Here is a 19,267-nt window from a genome sequence, read left to right on the forward strand (position 1 = left end):
CAGCGAGAGAAAAGGAGCAATACAAGAGCAGGTAAGAGGCTCACAAAGTCCAGGTCACTGACTTTCAGCAGGGGTCCCTACCACACGCCTCCCTCAGAGAACCTGGCCTGTCTTCACTTTCTTCTTCGTTCAAACTGTTTCTGCCCTGGGCTTGCTCCCAACACCTTTTCCTGGTTGGTTCGCCTGCTGACTTACCTAGAGCTGTGAACCTAGTGCTGTGGCAGATCTTACTGGCCTGTTGCTAGCTCTGCACTCAGCCTCAAAGTCCATCTCTCCATGGGGCGTGCAAACACCAGGCATGGAGCGGGCACTGAGTGAATACTGGTGCCAGACCACAATACAGGACAATCACACGGGCAGAGGAAATTGGGTCAAAGAGAATAGGCAATGGAAAAGAATGAAAAAACGACAGTATGTTCCTAGAACCGATGAGGCAATCCAAAGAATGCATCCTCCCCAGCATGGTGTCAGTGTGAGAGCCACTGGCCAGGCTGACCAGCCTTCACTGCAGCTCAGTACTCACACTATGAAGCACATCCTCCCATGGCCTTAAGTGAAAGGCCCAAGTGGGGCTATGCTGGAGGTGCCGGCGGGGAGGCATGAGGAACAGGACACCTTACATAACCCAAAGAAGAGATGACGACAAGCACTCGGGTTTTTTCTTTTAATTATTTACCAGATAAAAAAGAAAAAATAGTGATTGTTTCTCTTCACCCCCAACATTTCAGTTTACCAAGGTCAAATGGGAGAGAAGTTTGTTGAACAGTGATTCGTGCTCCTGGCCTGGAGCAAATTCTTCTTCCCCTCTGCTCTACACCACCTCAAGCAGGAGGAGCAGGCCAAAGGGCTCCAGGTGGAACACTTGTACTGTGGCCGCCAAGGGGCAGTAGTTGGGCTGTCTTCTTTTCTTCTCCCTGTTGCCAGAACATTTAGACCTCTCCTGTCTGTCCCCCCTCACCATCCTCCCCAATTCATCAAGGAAGTAGGAAGATGGTCTGGAGGCAGGCACAGGCGTAGAGCAGGGCCGAGAAGCACACAGCACATGTGGCAGAAGGCCACGATCTTCTGCTTCTATTGCACATCTTGGCTCAGACGCCCTGCCCTGAGCAATGGACTACAAAGTAAAACACTTCTGCAATTCAGACAACCTGTGGTTTGTGCCAGGCTCAAGAAAGGGAGGTGCTGTTGTTGTGTGGCTTGTTCTGATACATATATATTTCAGTTATTCCATGATAAGGGCAAGGCGAAGATTATGCCTCTTTTAAAAAGCATTCTGGGTTTGATACTTGGGGCCCTGCCGTCACCTGGGCTTCTCCTCCTCAAGTTAAAAAGCCCAAGAATAACCCTTTCTCCAGTCAGATCTTCTGCATAAGATGGAAGAGCAGCAGTGTCCCCCAACCACACAAGCTCCCTCTCCAGTCATCATTACTCTGAGCCACTCAGGGGTGACCTCTTTCTGAACACCTGGAGAATCTGACAAATGACCCCAGAGAAAAATCTTTTACACTGTATGTTTCTCCATAAAGTGGCACCTATTTGATTCTCATTCTTCTCATTTCCAACGAAAAGAGACTGGAAAAAGTTGTTTCACTGACCTTACACACAGAATAAATTCCTCTAAAAAACAGTGAGGATGGGGGAAAAGGACTGATTTTGATTTGGCAAAGCTGCAAATCTTTCACCTTCATTGGCTGGCACGAAGCTGGTGGGTGAAGGCAAACCTGACTGAGCCAACGGCGAGCAGGGCAGGCTGCGGGAGACGACAGGGCAGACACAGGACTATAAACCGTGGCACTATAAAGACGAGGAGGCAGGTCCGGGACACGGGCCGGGAGCGAGCCGTGGAGCACGCTTCCAGAAACTGTGTCTGTCCTGCAGTAAGTGGCAGCATCCAGGTAAACTGGAGTAGTTCTTCTTCCTCCTCTTCCCAACAAATTCTGAGAGTTTCTCATTTAAATAACTATGTACACACACACACAAGCCTGGTCACTCTTTTACATGAGGGTCCTTCACTTGAGGGTCCTATAATGGCTTTAGAGAGTCGGTTCCAATTGCCTTTTTGGAGATTTACTGCTTGGGACCAAACCTGCAAGGAGAAGAAATGACTGAACAGTTCACCAGGCAGATCTTTAAAACGAAAGCATCCCAGTGATTAAGAGATTGAGTCTTAAATATAAATAATGAGCCTGCAACTCCCTTACTGGGCTTTGGTAGCATGGCAAATTGAGTAACTGGGCTGGGACTCATCAACTCTGTGCCTGGCTACTGTCAGCCAGAGGTCCCGCTGCCCACCAGCAACCCTAGAAGACAGCTCCATACCTCCCTCTGATAAGGACAGTTTCTCAAGTTCAGCTTCAAGTTCAGCATCCGAGATCCTAGGCTTAGGCACAATGTTGGTATAAAATGTCTCATGGGTGTTGTCAGGCAGATATGAAGGTTCTTTGGTGGTATCCTGAAGAAGGATGTCCAATTCCTTCTCCAGTTCCTCACTGTCAAAATCTGGAAAGAAAAGATGACATAAGGACACATGAAGACCAGGGAGGAAACACATGAATGAGTCAAGGACTGAGGATAGCCAAACCCAGCCCAACTTTACAAAACATGTCCAGACCTCCTTGCAGGTTAAAAAAAGTCATGCAAGTTAGGACACAGAAGGCACCTTCAAGCAGATACTCTCCTTCCATACACAGAGCGAAGTCATTCTGGAGATCTATTTTGCTAACACCATGGAACCCCTGCTTCCCCTTGCCCTTGAAGGAGGACCCTCCAGTGACAAGGCTAGTGAGTAAGGAAAGCTGGAGCACAGAGGGGTCATTGGCACAGCCTCTCAAGGAGGGAAGGACAATTCCTTCTAACTGCCCTCGTGGCTAAGGCCCAGAGACAGGGCAGGGTAGGAGAGCCCTGCCTGTGCCAGGAAAAGCAGATTGATGATCAAACCTATCACAACACGAGGAAGTGAAGTCCTCTTAGAAAGGAAAGAAGAAAGAGTCACTTTGTCAACTCACCTAAGCCATTGGTTACCCCACCAGCCAGAGTCTGAGAAACTTCATCCTGGGTGTCGCACAGCTGTAAGAGAAAAGTGCAAGGCCTTGAACTCTGAATGGTGTCTCTGAGGGCCTCAATGGTCAGGGTTACAAAGTAATGCTGCCCCATCTGAGAATCAAGGAAAGCTTCCTCAGGTTCACAAGGTAGAGAGTCAAGTTTGGGTAGAGGAGGTGCAACAATGTCACATCTGTCCTCAGTCACTTCTTCTGTCAGGGTCCCTCCCCAGCTCCCTCCTGTACCTCCTGGATCTGATCCACCAGGCTCTCTGCCTTCTCCACTGTGACATCCTTCATGGAGAGTTTCAGTGCTCCTACCCCAGCCTGATAGGCATTGAAAACCTAAAGAGAAAGCAAAGTTATCAGTGCAAATGAAGAACACTGGGCCAAATACACGCAATATTGTTTCATCTCTAAAAGATAACTTCGGGTTTTTTGGGTTTCTTTTGCCACCCATGCTTGATTCAGTCCATGCCAACTGAGGCCAAAATCTCCCAACAGGAGAGGCAAAGGCAATCCCAACCATATCGTGAAAGAGCCCGGGGCTCCCACAAACAGCAAAGCCGCAGTGGCAGGGATGAGGACTGCATGCCGGAGAGACCAGCCACGTCCTGGAGCAGAGGCGCGGTGGCTACCATCTGATCTGTCTGGGAGGCATAGATCCGGTCCAGGATGCCTTGAACAGTGTCCAGCTTGGCATGGAGGGCCTCGATGCGCTTCTCCGTCCGTTGCTTGGCCTTGAGAGATCTCAGTGCCTGGGGGGCATGGAAACTTGGTCAGGGTCAGACTAGGCAGGCCAAAGCGCCAGAGGAAGATAGCCCTTCTCAGGTGAGAAAACCATCCCAGGCCTCCTTCCCTCTCGTTTGTAAAACAAGTTATGGCACCTGGGCCACTTGCCGCCTGTTCCCCTCAAGCCCCCAGTTCCTCTCTGAGCTGCGGGGGTGTGTCTCACTGTCAGCCCAGGGCACAGGTACACAGCTGGAGGGAAAAGGGAAAACTCACCAGCTGCTTCTTTCCTGCTCGGCAGGCCCGGCGGGCTTCTTCTTTACACCTACGAAACAAAGGAAGAGATCAGGATGACTATGTCATTGGATAGAGGTGGCAGGGTCCTGAGGGGTCCCCAAGAGTAGCACTTAGTTAAGGTACTTTCAAATCTGAAGATCAAACCCATTCCATCTAGTGGCAAGAAAAACGATGCCCGACAGCCCACTGCCAAACTCTTGCAGCAAGTTGAGATATAAGCTTGAGCATGTGCATGTGGGAAAGGCAGACTAAGGAAAAGCTGTTTCAACCCATAGGGAGAGAGAGCATGTCAACAAGGCACCTGAAAAACAGATTCCCACCTTGGGAGCCAGGAGAAAGGGAATGAATTTCTAATACCAACAATGACCTTGGACATATCCCTTCGCCTTCTGACAGTGTTGGGCTTCTCCTGCTGTAAGATGGAGTGAGCGAGCACACTCTAAATCAGTGTCTATATGTCCCACTTTCCAGAGAAGTGTTCATGTGCCTTTAGCAGGGACACCTTGTGTGGTCATCCAAGGGGACGAGCAGGAGTCCCTCAGAAAGACCTGTATCCCCACATCCCTAAGACAAGGCTTGGCTCAAGAAATACTGGTTAAATGGATACTGACATGGAAGAGCATAAACATAACATTAACAGTTGTAATCTTTGGGGGAAGAATTAAATTTCATTTTTTTCCTTTGCGATAGCCTGTGCTTTCTGTGATTGCTGCATTGAGCAGTCAGCACCTTTGTAATTAGTATCAAAATAACCTTTTTTTTAAAGAGCCAGCAGACACCAATGCTTTGCCGGCTCTGAGGGGGCAGGGGGCACTCAGCTCAGTGGTGGTTACCTCTCTGCTTCCTGGGACAAGGACTCCACTTTGCGCGAGAGCAGCTGTTCACTCTGCATCAGCTGGTACACCCCAACATCTACGTCGTTGACAGGAGAGACCTTGGCATGTGGCCCCCGGGCAAACTTCACAATCTGAGGGACAGGGACAAATTACTGCTGCCCCCACCACAAATGCTGAGGAACCCCCAGGCACAAATGCTGGTGGGCATGTCAGTCAATACTTAATAAGCCATCAGTGAGTCAATGACTGAACGAATGACCCTCCATACCTTTTCCCCATTCTGCTCGAGGACCGTGACTCTCTTCTCCTTCTGCAGTTGCAGCAACACCAAGTAGAAGGTCCTCTCATCTGGGCAGCAGCCCGCACAGAGGGTGCTCAGCTCCGACAGGGCCACCACAGGGTGGGAGGAGAGAGGGGAGTTCTGATACACACGATACACCTCCTCGGCCTTCTCCTGCAGGGAAGGCAACACGTGCTGACAGGCCTTGATGGCCTCCCATGGAGCCCAATGAACCCTGATCCCATGCTTCAAAACCATCATCACACAAGGCAAGAGCAGGGGATCCCCGACTCCATCTTCCCTAAAGTAGCAGCTTTCGAAAAGGAAAAAGGATTTGTGTTGTTTTAAACCTTGGAGGAAAGTTCCAGGTACACAATATATTGGGAGCCAGCTCTGTGCTTCACTTCCATCTGGGACTTCACACTTCTGCATGTCCCTGCCCCTTGGTTCCCCAAGGGAAGAATGAGGCGGTGTGGTGTGGTGCAGTGGCCATGAGCAAGAGCTGAGGCCTGGTTTTCAGCACAGCCCGTGTGACCCTGGACCAGTCACAGTCTCACTGGTCCTTAGCATCTCCTCACAAACTGAAGAAGGTGGATGAGATGACACCTAAATTCCCTTCTAATCTTGGTCTCTCCATTTTTATGCCAATTGGCAATGCTGCAAATAAGAACATTACTGAGTCTATAAAGAGTCTCAAGAGAGAAGGATGTGACAAACAGATGGGATAGGGTTTGTGAGAAGTCTAAGAAATATATGTTCCAAGAAATGGGGCCGGCCCCATGGCCAAGTGGTTAAGTTTGTGCACTCTGCTTTGCCGGTCCAGGGTTTGCTGGTTCGGATCCTGGGCACGGACATGGCACTGCTCATGAAGACATGCTGAGGCGGCATCCCACATGCCACAATTAGAAGGACCTACAACTAGAATATACAAGTATGTACTGGGGGGCTTTGGGGAAAAGAAGAAGAAGAAGAAAAAAAAAAGATTGGCAACAGATGTTAGCTCAGGGCCAATTTAAAAAAAAGGTTCCAAGAAACGATGCCACTATGTTCCACTCACATGGAAACTACTCTCTCAGTCTTCCACAAATAAGAAATGTTTACTGAGGTATACAGAGAATGCTATGAAAACACAGAGAAAGAATATCCAGTTCAGAGGTTGCTCAGAAAAAAATGTTTTTTGAGCAGAATTCTGAATGGTGAGTAAGTTACTAGGTGAAATAAGTGGGCGGGGCATCTCAGGAAGAGAGCCGATCAGGAGCAGTGGCAGAGTATGAGTCAATGTGGGTTTGTGGATGCGGTCGAAAAGGGGAGAGAGAGCAGAAGCACTCTGTCTCATACAAAGTGTAACATCTATGCTGTCCTTTATTCTGCAGATGGCAGGTGGGCACTGAAGGGAAAGGACATGGCTAGATCAACAGAGATCTAGCTGACAAATGGGAAAGGATGGATTCTAGGAGTCAGGCTTAGAGGCAGGGAGACCATTTATTAAAGAGAATATAAGGGATTGAACAGAACAATGGTAATAGGGACAGAGAAGGGATGGGTCCAAGCAAAACTGAAAAGATAAAACTGGCAGTCCATGGTAACTGGGTCTGGTGTGGAAGGAGAAAGAAGAGTCTAGGATGGCTTCTGGCTTCTGGCTTGAGTGATGGGTGGATGTGATGCTATTAATTAATAGCAAGAATATAGGAGAAAAAGCATATTTTAAAGGAAAGACAAAACCTTCCACTTTGAACATGTTGGTTTGGCATGTGTGTTGGTTTAAGATGCCAAAGTATTAAAACTTAAATTAAGAAAAGGAAAGTATAAAATAATCTTAAGAAAGTATTTAAAAAATCTGATTAACCTGAACGTAGAGGATGCTTTCCTAAGCAAGACCAGAAATTCAGTAGCCATAAAGGCAAATCTGAGAGATCTGAATGTAGAAATATGAAAACTTCTATAGGTAAAAGACATCATAAATAAAAAATGAAAAGCATACAAGAGACTGGAAAACAATACTTCCATCCCTAATACTAAATATATTACATATATGTCTCTCTCTAATACATGAAGAACTCCTACAAATTAATATAAAAGACAAACAATCCACTATAAACATAGGCAAAGGATATAAACAGGTAATTCATAAAAGGGGATGTGTAAATGGCCAGTGGATTGGTGAAAAGACGCTCAGATCACAAACAGTATCATTTTTATTCATCAAATTGGCAAAATTTAAAAGACTGATGTTATCCAGTGCTGGAAAGGATGTTGGGAGACTGGACAATTTAAAGTAGTCTTGATGAAAGTGTAAATTAGTACAAACTTTTGAAAAGTAATTTGGCAATTTCTGTTAAAATTTAAAATGTACATAAGCATTTCTAGAAACTGATTCCATAAAAATAAAAGTAGAAGAACACAGATGTATACACAAGGCTGTCAGAGAAGTATTTTTTTTGTAACAGAAATTGGAATGACGTAAATGTCCATCTGTGTGATAACTACTGCATAAATTGTGGCATATCTATAGATTATTATGCAGCCATCCAAAATAATGCAGTAGATCTATATTGTGTAGAGACGTGGAAAGATGCTCAGGATATTAAAGAGGAAAGAAAAGAAAAGCAGGTTGTAGACCAATAGGTAAAATAAGATGCCATTTCCGGAAAAAAATGGAGTGTATGTGTATACTTGTGTGTCTATGTGTATACTTGTGTGTGTGTGTATATTCATTTATATAGTCAACAAACATTTATTGACTCTCTACTATGTACTAGGCACTGTCCCAGGGTCCATGGCCCTGGAACTTTCCCCTTCTGGTAGGAGAGATAGATAACAAATAAACAAGTAAATAAGATTTTCAGGAAGTATTAAATGCTAACAAGAAAATAAAATGGAAACTAATATAATAGTGTGGGACAGGATCAATAAGATATGTCTGTAACACACACACATGAATGGGAAGGGAACATACCCGAAGAGATGGAAATGGGATGAAGACAAAGGAAACTCATTTCTTTGTATGTATTTTTTGAAATAACAAATCAATGGTCAATTTTTACCTTTCTATATTTTTTCAAAGAAAATTCAAAGTTACTGGCTGCCTTCTGTGTCTAGACTTGGGAAAATCAATTTACCTCAGAAGCAGGCTTGCTTTGTTTTATAAAAATATCCAGTAAGACCCTTTAGTTTCACACATGTAAACAAGTCTCCACCCTACGAGAACACAGTGAAGTCACCATGCATTTGAAAGCAGATGCCCCCAAATGAGATTAAGCGTCAAGTGTTCTGTTTAATGATGTAAACTGGGTATAGATTTAACAGTACCATGCCCCAGCAGAGCTAGAAGATTGATTTTCCTACCTAAATAGGATTAGACTACATTGCTGTCAAAAATTATTGTTGGTTCTTGGAAGAGCTATGCAACTCCACCCCCATCTCTGCCTTTGCTCTCAAAAGACTGAATCCAAAACCACATCTGTGGGATAAACGGAGCTCCCTGCCTTTGCTCCAGGTCGGAGAACACGTGAGGTAAGACTCCAAAGAGGAATGCAGCTTGCCTCAGAACCACCCACACCATCATGTAGTTTCTGTGGGCCTTGGCTGAGCATGGAGGTAGGACACTGGGTTGGGGGGATAATCAAGTGGGTGGGGGAGAGTGGAGTGCAGAGGGGGACAGGGGTGTGCCCTTAAGAAAATGCATGCTGCTCAGTCAAAATCCTGGGGGACTGGGAGAGCTGGTAGATTTGGGAGACCTCCTCCTCTGTCTGAGGCCGAGAGGGTTGGGGGTGTTGAGATACCAAGAAACTGGAGTTTCTCTTGGGGTGGGGAATGGGGATTCTGAGCCAGCTCCAGCTGTGCGGAAGCTTCCAGGGCTTGCAAGGGCCCTGAGGTTGGGCTTGGTCTGTGTTTCAAAAAGAAATACTGTCTGCTACCCAGTGTTCAGTCAACTTTATAACACACACACATACTTAAAGCTTACTATGGCCTTGTCCACAGCAGTCTGGGTGGAGTGGGGGGGCTGAAGCAGGTCTGCACTGGGTTAAAGACTGGGTGGGAGGTGAGGAAGTGGTGACAATAAAACTTGGCTGAGGAGAGAGACAGAGCAGTAACTAGGCAGGGGCTCAGGTCCCACAGAGGAGTCATTCTGTGACGGGAAAAACCTGACTGGGTTCAGAGGCTGCAGGAGAGCAGCGAAAGAGAGGGAGATGGGATAAACAGATCAAGAGGCTACGTGATGGGACAAGGGGACAAGCAGGGAGGGACAGACTTGAGTACATGCGGAACAGAGGAAGGACACTTCATCCTCTGAGCTTGGGGAGAAGGAAGGGCTCAGAGGTGGTTACACTGGAGGAAGGACAGAACACTGAAGGTACGACTCAGGAAATTCCGCCTTCTCAATGATGTGTCTGCAGAGAGTGGGGGGGAGAATGGACGAGTGTGTGAGGGGCTGGGAGAGGACAAGACAGCTGGGCTGTGTAGTGGCTCTGAGGGTCCTCCTACAGCTGGGGGCCGGGAAAGCGGCTCTGGTCTGGGTGATAGGGTGATTTTCTCGGCAGGGACGCAGACCATGGGGGCTGATCTAAGGCAGCTGATTTGCTGGTGTCTCTGGTATGGATCGAGAGAGGCGCAAAGGAGCCGAGGGCAGTGATGAGGAAAGCAGTCAAGCATGAGCGACATGCTCTAGGCTGGGCAGGGAAGGCAGGCCAGGAGGAAGCTCACTGACCAGGAGAGCATGAAGGGATCAAGGGCCTGGTGGCATCTTCGATGGAAGTTCATTTCAGAGGAGGAACTCAGCCTCGTTTGCCGATTTAGGGGAGGGCAAAGCTGAAGTCACAAGGTCCTGAGAAATTCTTGTCAGTAAACTACAGAAGGCACAGCATTTTCTAAACTTCAGCTTATCATTAATCCCTACAAATACAGAAAATAATCAACTGTACGTTACTGACAATTCGTAGACAAAGGATCACCCTTGAAATGTACAAGTCCAACTAACAACTAAATGATATGCCACAAAGTACCATATAAGGGAGGCCCGATAAACTCAGTTATCAACTCTGTCACCAGGTCAAAAAGTAAGTTCTTTTTCCAAGGATACACACAAGGAATGTGCAGGATCCTGTCATCACACCAGATGACACCCAGCCCTCTCCCTTCTGAGCACCTACCTTAAGCAGCTCCACAGCCACAAGCACCTCTTCGGCAGGAACCTTATTATCCCCTAGCATGTTGGAAAGAGTCCACTTGAGGGGCTTCAGCAGGAAGACTCCAACCCCCCAGGAGATCCAGCTGCTGTCTACACTGGCCATGAAGTCTGACTCCCGCTGCAGCTCACCTCGACTGCAGGCAAAGAAAGAAAAGGGTATACAGTAGGCTTAATGCAATGTCCCCTTACAGTCTCCACCTCCTCCCTTACCCCAAAAGAGGAAATGTGATCATCGTAAATACCATTTCTCAGGCACCTACTCTGTGTCCGCTACTGTTCCTGCTCCAGCTCTAAGCCTCAGAACAACTCTGCAAGGCGGATGGTGTTACCAGCAGTTTAGCTCAGGAGAAAACTGAGGCACTGGGAAGGTGGGAGAGGCCAGAGCTAATCTATAATTTGGCTCCAAAACGCAAGCTCTCCACTAAGACTACTGAGGTGCAGGAGGCTACAGGGCCTATGTGGAGACTTCCTTTCACAAATGGACCTCAGCATGATAAAATGAAAACAATGGTGGATTACCGTCAAGTGCAAGACCTAAGAAAGAATACAAACATATTCAGAGGAAGGGTTTTCTGCTATTCCTAAGTGAGGGTGGAGATAAGATATAAGCATTTCATGGTACTGGGAATGAGGAGCTAAACTTGCTGAAGGCACACCATGGGCCAGGCCCTACACTGAGGCCTATGTAAGAAACAGGTCTTCAAATCCTCACAATGAACCTGAGGACAATGACCACCATTTTCTAATTGGTCAAACTGAAGCTTAAAGAGGGGCACATACTCTGTCCATGGTCACATAATTCAGCACACGGCAGAGCCAGGATTTGAGCCCAGGTCATCTGGCCCTCAAGCAAAGTTGTCAACCACTGTGCTAGGCTGCCTCCACAGGAAACCGTCTCCCTCAGAAATTCCTCGGGCACCAGACCCCATGGAGCACCAGGAGGCATCAGCAGAGTGCCGGCAGTCAGGCAGGGGGACATCAAGGGGCTGGGGGGTCTCTGGATCGGAGCGGCAGAGAAGGTCCTGCTGCAGCAAGGAAGCCCAGCCTGTTCCTGCCCGTCACTGACTTCTCCAGCTACCGTCTCCCCTGCGCCCCACTGCAGGCATGAACTAAAACCGTGTCCACAGTACACTTTCTCAGAAAAGACAAGTTTCAGAAATGGCCTGTGGCACTCGTGTCAGCACTGGAAAGGTACTGGGGAGGAGGGAGACCTCTCAGGCAGGAAGAGAGGATAGCTGAGAGCAGCACAGCACAGGTGAGCTTCTCCTTCACCCACGGACGGAGGCACTATGCTCCCACGGCCGCTTTGGGTGACATCTACCATGTGAAGCGCAGAAGACCCAGCCAGAACACCAGGGCCAGTCCTGGCATGGCCTTAACTAGCTGTGTGACCCAGAGTAAATGGCTCCATCTCGCTGAGACTGTTTCCTCTTCTGTCTGCTGAGGATGAGCCTATGGGCGCACCCACCGGACTGATGGGGGGCTCAGAGGAAGTGGTGTGGAAAGTATCTGCCTGTTGCGAAGAGCTGTACAGCTACTGGATACCCATGTCACCGCCTCAGGTGCCTCCCGCACCCCGCACCTGTCGCACAGGTAGCACCCGCAGGACCTTCTCAGGACACCAAGATACTCAGTAAAGCCCTCAACCTCCCTCATGTCCTCTGCTCCAAACAGCCCGTGCCACGGACAAGCCAAGAGAGGCCGGACCACGGCCGTGCCGGGGGCGGTGGGCAGGATCCCACAGGCCTCTTTGCCACGACCGCCCTCCTTGGCTCTGACCTTCATGAGTTCAGTGAATCCCATCTCACAGGACTTCTACTCCGGGCTAACTCAAACCTGGAAGCCCCTACGAAATAACTACATAACGGGGTCCCAGCCGGGGCAAATCACTGTCACCTCTGTCAGACCGGCCCCTCCTCTTACCGTCTGGATCTCATCTACGCGGACCACCCCGGCCCCCAACTTCCCCGCTACGCCGTCTCCCTCCACACCCACCAGCCCAGCCCCGTCCTGCCTTCCTCCTAAGCCTGCCGAACAGACACGGGACGGTCCTTGGGGCCCGGCCCTGGCAGCGCGGCGCGCGGTCCCAGGAGGTCCGGAGGCAGCCCCCCGCCCGGCCCGGCCCGGCCCGACCCGCCCTCACCGCAGCAGGTCCTGCAGCACGGTGGCCAGCCCCAGCGGGACGCTGCCCTTGCGCTGGAAGGCCTCCTGCAAGTCCCGCAGACGCAGGCGCACCACCCCCTGGCGGCGGCTGTGGCTCAGCACCAACGGCGCCCAGAAGCCCATCTTGCTGTCCCAGTCGGTGCTGTTCACCTCGCGACTCCTTTTGAAGGCGGAGAACAGGAAGGACATGCGCTCCTCATCCTCCTCCCACTCGGGGGGCAGCAGGCCCGCCGGGTCTCCCCCGGCCGGGGCCTCGGCCTCCCGCTCCGGGGACCACATCGGAACCCCAGCCCCGCCAAGGCTCCAAACACAACCCTGGCCCTGGTCCCCTTCCGCCCTAGTTCCCTCCCGGCTTCCGTTCCTTGACCACCTCCTCCCCTGTCACTACGTCACCGCCGCTCCAGCGTGAAAAAAGTCGCGTGCGTTCTCACTGCGCATGCGTCTCTCGGCCCTCCCCGCGACAGAAGCGGGAAGACGACCGTATCTTCGGAGAGACTCAAAGCGCTTGCGCCGACACCTCCTCCCGCAGTCTTTGTGAGGAAAGAGGGCTTCGCGCGTGCGCGCCCCCTCGGGAATCATAGAGTTTGGGGAAGCGTTATAGACAGGCAAGCAGTTACGCCCCTAACTTGGGGTGGCTTCCGATGGTGGTGCTGGAGGGTTGGCTGGAGCGGGTGGGGGGCGCCGCGCCGCCGGGTGCCGGCCGGCCTGACTTCAGACGTTGAAACTTCCGAGCTCCGTCCGCGCCGGAGCGGCCCTCGTTGTCCATCTCAGTGCCACTATCCAGCTGAGGATCCCTTAGGCTCGAGCTCAAGTCTGATCTCTCGGAAACCCGCTCCGACTGCCTGGCGCGTTGCTGGGCTCCTTCCTGAGCTGCAGGTCAGCGGTTACCGCTCTGCGTCCCGTTCCCGAGGCCCCTGAGGCGGGTGCAGTGCCTTCAAGAGCTTGCTGTGACACCTCGTGGTGCTGAAGAAATGTTTCTTAAACTGAAAGGGCGTAATTTGACCCTGCCCTTCTAGTGTCTTAGAATCTTGTTAGAATGAGAGCTCATATACAAGATCCTCATAAACTTAGAGCAATGAAGACGTGCAATGTGTTAAGAATAAACTGGCTTCTTTTTAATCGGACCGTTTAAAAGGTGAAAAGAATTTTTTATTTAATGGGACCGGGTTACGATCGCCAGAGTTGCTTATGAATCTGGCCTTTGTCGCGCACTGGCTGTGCGGCCTTCGTCAAGTACCTAACCTTTCTGAGCCCCTTTTATAAAATAGTATTTCCTAGTCGGGCTGTTTGACGGCGATGTTATGATGTATGTAAAGTACCCGCACATAGGTGAGGTGTTACCACCGAGTAGCAGGATGTCTCGTAGTTGAAACAGCATAAAGAGGAGCTTTAATGAGAATTTCGAAGGAGGGGAAGGGCTGCGTTGGTCATGGGAACGAACGTGTCGGCTGCTACTGACGCTCCGCCAGCACTTTCAAGTCCCTCTCTCATTCACTGCTCATAACGAGTGACAGAAATTCCCTCTGAACGCACTCTAGACGGGCTCCTTGACCAGCCTGCCGACCTTGGCCTGTAAAGACTTGAACAAACACCGACGGAGTTTTTAACAGCTCAAGGCCTCATCCCCGGGATGACGCTGGCTCTCCTTAAAGTGCATGCCCGAGAAAACTCGGGGCTGTCCACAGAGTTCGCTGTTTGTTCCGCCCGCCGCCTGGGGACAGGGCCTGTGGCTTCTGTGGCAGCAGTGTGACGCGGATAAGCCGGTTGGCAGCACAGGTGGGCCCCAGGGACCACCCCCTTCCCGGTTTTGTGATTTCTTACCGCCCTGACTCTGCAGAGACCCCCTGGTCTTCCTCCCTATTCCCTTGTTCTCTTTTTAAAATCCCAGTCGCCTGTGTGCTGGAAGTTGAGTTCACTTCACCCTGGCCTTTTTTCCCTTTGGCAGTAGTATACTACTGATTAACATCTGTCCTTACTACTTTAACTAGTGTCTGGCTCTGTAAACAAAGATAAATATTTGACACAACCCCATGAGATAAGTTTTGGCACTTGCTCTATTTAACAGAAGAGAAAGTTGAACCGCGCTCTTTTAAGTCTGGTGGAGAACATTGCAGAAAAGAAGAATAGTATGTAATTTGAGCAAATAAGTTATACCCTAAGAAGCACATTTCTGCGCTGCTGTCATGCCCAAAAAATGGCTGGTTGGTTTGTGTCATGAGAGGGACCGGGTTGTTTTCTCACCCAGGTCTCGGGGTGTGTGTCAAAATAGTCCTGCTCCTAAGCATTTTCAGGAAAGCAAAGTTGTGTACCTGCGGCCACCTGCACCTGAAAATGCCACTGGGCTCCTGACTCCTCGAGGCAGAGGGTTCTCCGCTGTCACCGTTTGGAGGGTGAAGAACTCCTGGGAGTAGTGGAGAGTGGCAGGAGAAGCTCGGCTGATCCTGAGAGGGGTGACGGGCTGCATGGCAAGCCCTTCTCACCTCAGTGCTTCCCCTGCCGCACTCTTCCTCTCCTCTGGTGCTGGGCTCCTTTGCATCCTTTAGTGTGACCAGGGAACCAGGCAAAGAAAGGGTTACTGAGGACCTGCTCAACAACAAACGTAACCTGTCAAATGCTGTTCAGACAGGAAGGAGCTAGGTATCCTGTTTTGCAGAAGTTGTTGTCCCCATTGTGCAGGTGTTGATGTTTTGCAGACAAATCACACATTTGCAGAAAGACCCTGGCAAATCGTTCCAGCACCAGCCGTCCTAAAGTTACCTTTAACTCATTAACATGCTGAATTCTCCTCCTCTGGCAGGGTCCAAACAACCATTTTTAGATCATGCAATGTATGTGATAACACATACACATGTTATGCAAGTGCCTTAAAGGAGCACAGTTGTTATGCAAATAAACCCCTATCTTCTGCTCTATTTTGTATAAAGTCTCCAGCAGTACTGAGCTAGGAGAGACTGCTTTGGGTGTTATCCCCAGTGTTCTCCATTGCTTGTGCAAGCCATAAACCTTTCTTCACCTACTTCTGCCCTGGTTGTGCATACTCACCAAGAGATGAACCCATTGCATTCAGTTACATTAAGACACAGCTTAAAAGTCACTTCCTCAGAAAGACCTTGTCTGAACACCCTATCTAACATAGCACCCTTAGAAATTTAGAATGGATGGATTAATCAACACCTGCTGATTAATCTTAACATCACAAGAAGGAAAGACAATCAGAGGTTACATGCCTCCTGAAGTAACGTAATATGCAGAAACACCAGTGAAGTATTTTTGTTAAAAAATGGAACCTGAATCTGATCTCTTAGATGAGATCTAAGTACTATTTTATGGAGGTAAAAAAAAAAATCAGAGAGCGGCCTGGTGGTGTAGTGGTTAAGTTCACATGCTCTGCTTTGGCAGCCTCGGGTTTGCAGGTTCGGATCCCAGGCGGGGACCTAGACACCGCTCGTCAAGCCATGCTGTGGTGGCATCCCACATGCAAAGTAGAGGAAGCCTGGCACAGATGTTAGCTCAGGGCCAATCTTCCTCACACACACTCACACACACACACACACAACGTCAGAAGGTAGAAGAACATGTTAAGTGAAAACTGAGGTCGCAATGAACAAAGTCCAGACTGAGGAATTCTACTAGGTAATGACCTTGCTTCCTTGACAAATAATGGCAACAAAAATAATTTTAATGTGCAATGTTTTGGATCAGATTTGTATCCCATCTGCACAACCATAAAAACTCTCCAGGATAATTAGATACTTTCAATGTTAACTGGATATTGGATGTTATTAGTGAATTATTTTGAGCATGATGATATGGTGGTTATGTTTTCTTAAAAATACTTATATTTTGAAGATACATCTAAGATACTTATGAGTGAAACTGTATAATATTTTTGACAGGAGGTTGGGTAGGGGAAAGTATCAATGAGCATAAATTTCATACAATGTACCTAGCACATAGCTTGGCACTTAGTTAATGAATAAATAAAGAAATGACCCCCACCTGCATTCTGGATTTATCTCTGTTAGTAAGTAGCTGCATGACCTCAGGCAAGCAGGTTTCCTCACAGGTTCCTCCTCTATGAATTAAAGGTTTCTATGCCACGATCTTGTGGTTTTTCCTAGTGCCCACTTTCTGATTTTACATGTACTATCCACTGTAAATGTGTGAGTGAGTGCAGAAGCTCTTTAGTTTGGGGAGTGTGAAGAACAGATGTCGCCTAAACATCACCGTCTTGTGGCAGTGATATTTATTTACTGATGCCCCCAATATGTTTTTGGTCAGACACCTAAGCAGGCTCAGTCCAGCCATAATGTACAAATATCATAGAGGCTTCAAACACTGCAATGCCTCTAGAATGCTGCGTGATGCTTCATGCCATCTCTCCTGCTTACTGGGGATGCGTCATCATTTTTGTAGAAATATGCATACTTGTTGTATTATCCAGTTATGTCTAGTTCTTATCTCTAGGATTCACAGCCTTTAAGACTTGGCTAGAAGAGGAGTGAAAAAAATAGATTATTCCTAGTCTATGAGATTTATAAGAGAAGAAGCCAGGCTTGTTGCTATTCTGTTCAGGCACCACTATGTTCTGTAAGCCCTTCTTGATCTCTTTGATTCCTCTTCCTTCCTTCCTGCTGCAGGCTATATTGAGTGTCCCTTATTATCTCTCTATAACCTTGTATACTTCTCTATCATTTTGTGTGCCACATTGTCTTCTAAGTTTCCATTTATATGCCTGTCTCTCTGACTAGTTTAAGTGCCTTGCTGGAAGGGACCATGTTCTTAATTATGTTTGTTTCTAGAATAGTGCCAAGAACATCCTAAGGATTTAGTTTGCTAAGTGAATAAATGAATGAATTTAATTAATCAAACCGTGAGTAAAGAAACAATTCCATCAAGGTCTATCCTTTATATCGTAAGAACATTTATCCAAATATAATGTACTGATAGAATAGTTGAATGACTTATTTGTTTCTGGGCTGTTTTAAACTGAAATACCTCTAAATTGAGTTGCCTACAAGCTTGGACAGAGGGCTTAGAGGAATCGCAGATGTGGGTAATCCCTTTGCTGCTTTCTTCAAAGTGTCCAAACCACAGGAAGGTGTCTCTGTCTATCTATTCATGACCGTGACCTTCTAGAATGCATCAGTGACAGTTTGTGAAACTGTTCATTGTCACTCCAAAGAATATATTGCTTTTTAATCTCCCTGTCTTCTCTTCCACTCTTCCCTTTTAAATTGCTCTGTATTCCAGTCCAGCATGTAAGTAGCCTGGAAGTCGTCATTCTGTTCTAACAACAAGTAAAAAGGTGGACAAACTAAAAATCAACAATTCTTCTTAGATCCTTCAGAGAAGTGAGACCAGAGGGCAAACTGCTACCACAAAAACTGGAGAGACAGGTGGATACAGAGAACCACAACTTACTGGAGAAGAGACCTGTAGACAACCTTCCTTGGGAACCAGTAGCAGAGTGGGAAAACCAAAACTGAAAGTGTGGACAAGCATGAAAGTTAAAGACTCCGAGTAAGGCCGGTCTAGAGGGATCCCCAAACTATTGTGAGTTTTACCTCCAGGAGATCTTCCAGGTTCTTACAGTGAAGGTTAAAAAATCCCTTCTTGCTTCCTGCGGGGGGCGAGGGAGTAGCATTTTGAACTATGAAAGTGTTCAGTTCTTCTAAACAAGGCCTGCTCTCAAGAGAAACTTTTTCTTAACAGCTCTGTGCAGTTTTATTAATCATTCAAGTGCAGCAGCATCTGGTAAGATCGGACGGAATTGGAATTTAATAGTGAACAGACATTCTCTCTAATAGTTTGAAAGAAGCCACTACCTTCTCTTTTCACAAACATGTTTTCACAGAGCCAATACAGTACTAGCCATTAACCCCGTACACCAAGTGCACCAAAGCAGAAAAGATGCCACAAGAAAAATAGCCACATTAGAAAGACTTCAGCATTTTAGAAAAAGAGTAAAACACTTTTAGTTTCTCCCCTTCAGCCCTTAAAACAACATCATACAGTCTGGATCTACCTGTACAGTCCTATATCAGCTTCGGGAATATTTGTCAAGAGGGCCAAAATAAAGTGACGCTGGCCGGTACAGTCTTTGGATATGTAGGCAGTGGAGGGGGAGAAAGTCAGTTCTCGGAACAAATTGTCAGCCTCAGTCTCATCGGCAGGGTCTTTGAATTCATGGTTCTCCCATGCTTCTTCCACGTGCTTGTCTTTTTCTCGCACGTGCTCCAGCTTGGAATCCATCTGTGCCTCTTGGTTCTCTTCCATTTTGTGGGTCAGCTCCTCTTCTGCCATTTTACTGAAGTTGTGTTCTCTTCTACTGCTTTCTGAAACATTTGTTTCTGGTGCTCTCCTTTCTCAGCAAGCTGCTTCAAGACCTCACCTTCTTGGGACTTGTGTCTTTCTTTTGTGGCTTCTAATTTCTTCTGAATTTCCTGCAGGGAAAGACTCTTCTTTGGAGGTGAAAGGGAGAATGCTGGGATGGATTCTTTTGACCAAGGACTGAGAAACTGCTCAGAAGCCTGGCCTGAGGGACACTTCTTCAGACTTTCATTTGAATATCAGAAGAAGTCATGGTGAACAGAAGACAAGAGCCTGGCAGTGTACTCTACATAATCCACTGGCAAGAAAACCCCCTGCTTCATCTATGTCCACTATGGTGGAAAACAAAATGCCCAAGCTAATATTAACCAACAATGCTGAACTCCTGTTCTTCCTGGGGTTT

At 48.0% G+C, this 19,267-nt stretch overlaps 1 protein-coding gene and 1 pseudogene across 3 annotated transcripts; both read right to left on the minus strand.

The window, feature by feature from the left end:
- Nucleotides 1–650: 650 nt before the first annotated feature.
- CHMP7 (charged multivesicular body protein 7) lies at nt 651–12,943 on the minus strand. 3 transcript variants are annotated; one of them, XM_014835566.3, is made up of 10 exons: nt 12,512–12,943; nt 10,331–10,502; nt 5,169–5,354; nt 4,898–5,031; nt 4,044–4,092; nt 3,677–3,796; nt 3,285–3,383; nt 3,006–3,066; nt 2,320–2,499; nt 651–2,086 (listed from the first exon to the last, which is right to left on the minus strand). In XM_014835566.3, exons 1-10 carry the CDS (start codon nt 12,808–12,810, stop codon nt 2,034–2,036), a joined length of 1,353 nt encoding a protein of 450 aa, XP_014691052.1. In that variant the 5' UTR covers nt 12,811–12,943; the 3' UTR covers nt 651–2,033. The 3 variants fall into 3 exon arrangements, with proteins under 3 accessions (XP_014691052.1, XP_044622766.1, XP_070361297.1); XM_044766831.2 differs by having other exon boundaries at nt 12,682–12,889; XM_070505196.1 differs by lacking the exon at nt 3,006–3,066 and having other exon boundaries at nt 658–2,086; nt 12,512–12,917.
- A 5,612-nt stretch (nt 12,944–18,555) lies between these two features.
- Nucleotides 18,556–19,267, minus strand: LOC123284448 (stathmin pseudogene; annotated as a pseudogene).

The sequence above is a fragment of the Equus asinus genome, chromosome 3, assembly GCF_041296235.1.
Source record: "Equus asinus isolate D_3611 breed Donkey chromosome 3, EquAss-T2T_v2, whole genome shotgun sequence".
Lineage (NCBI taxonomy): Eukaryota > Metazoa > Chordata > Mammalia > Perissodactyla > Equidae > Equus > Equus asinus.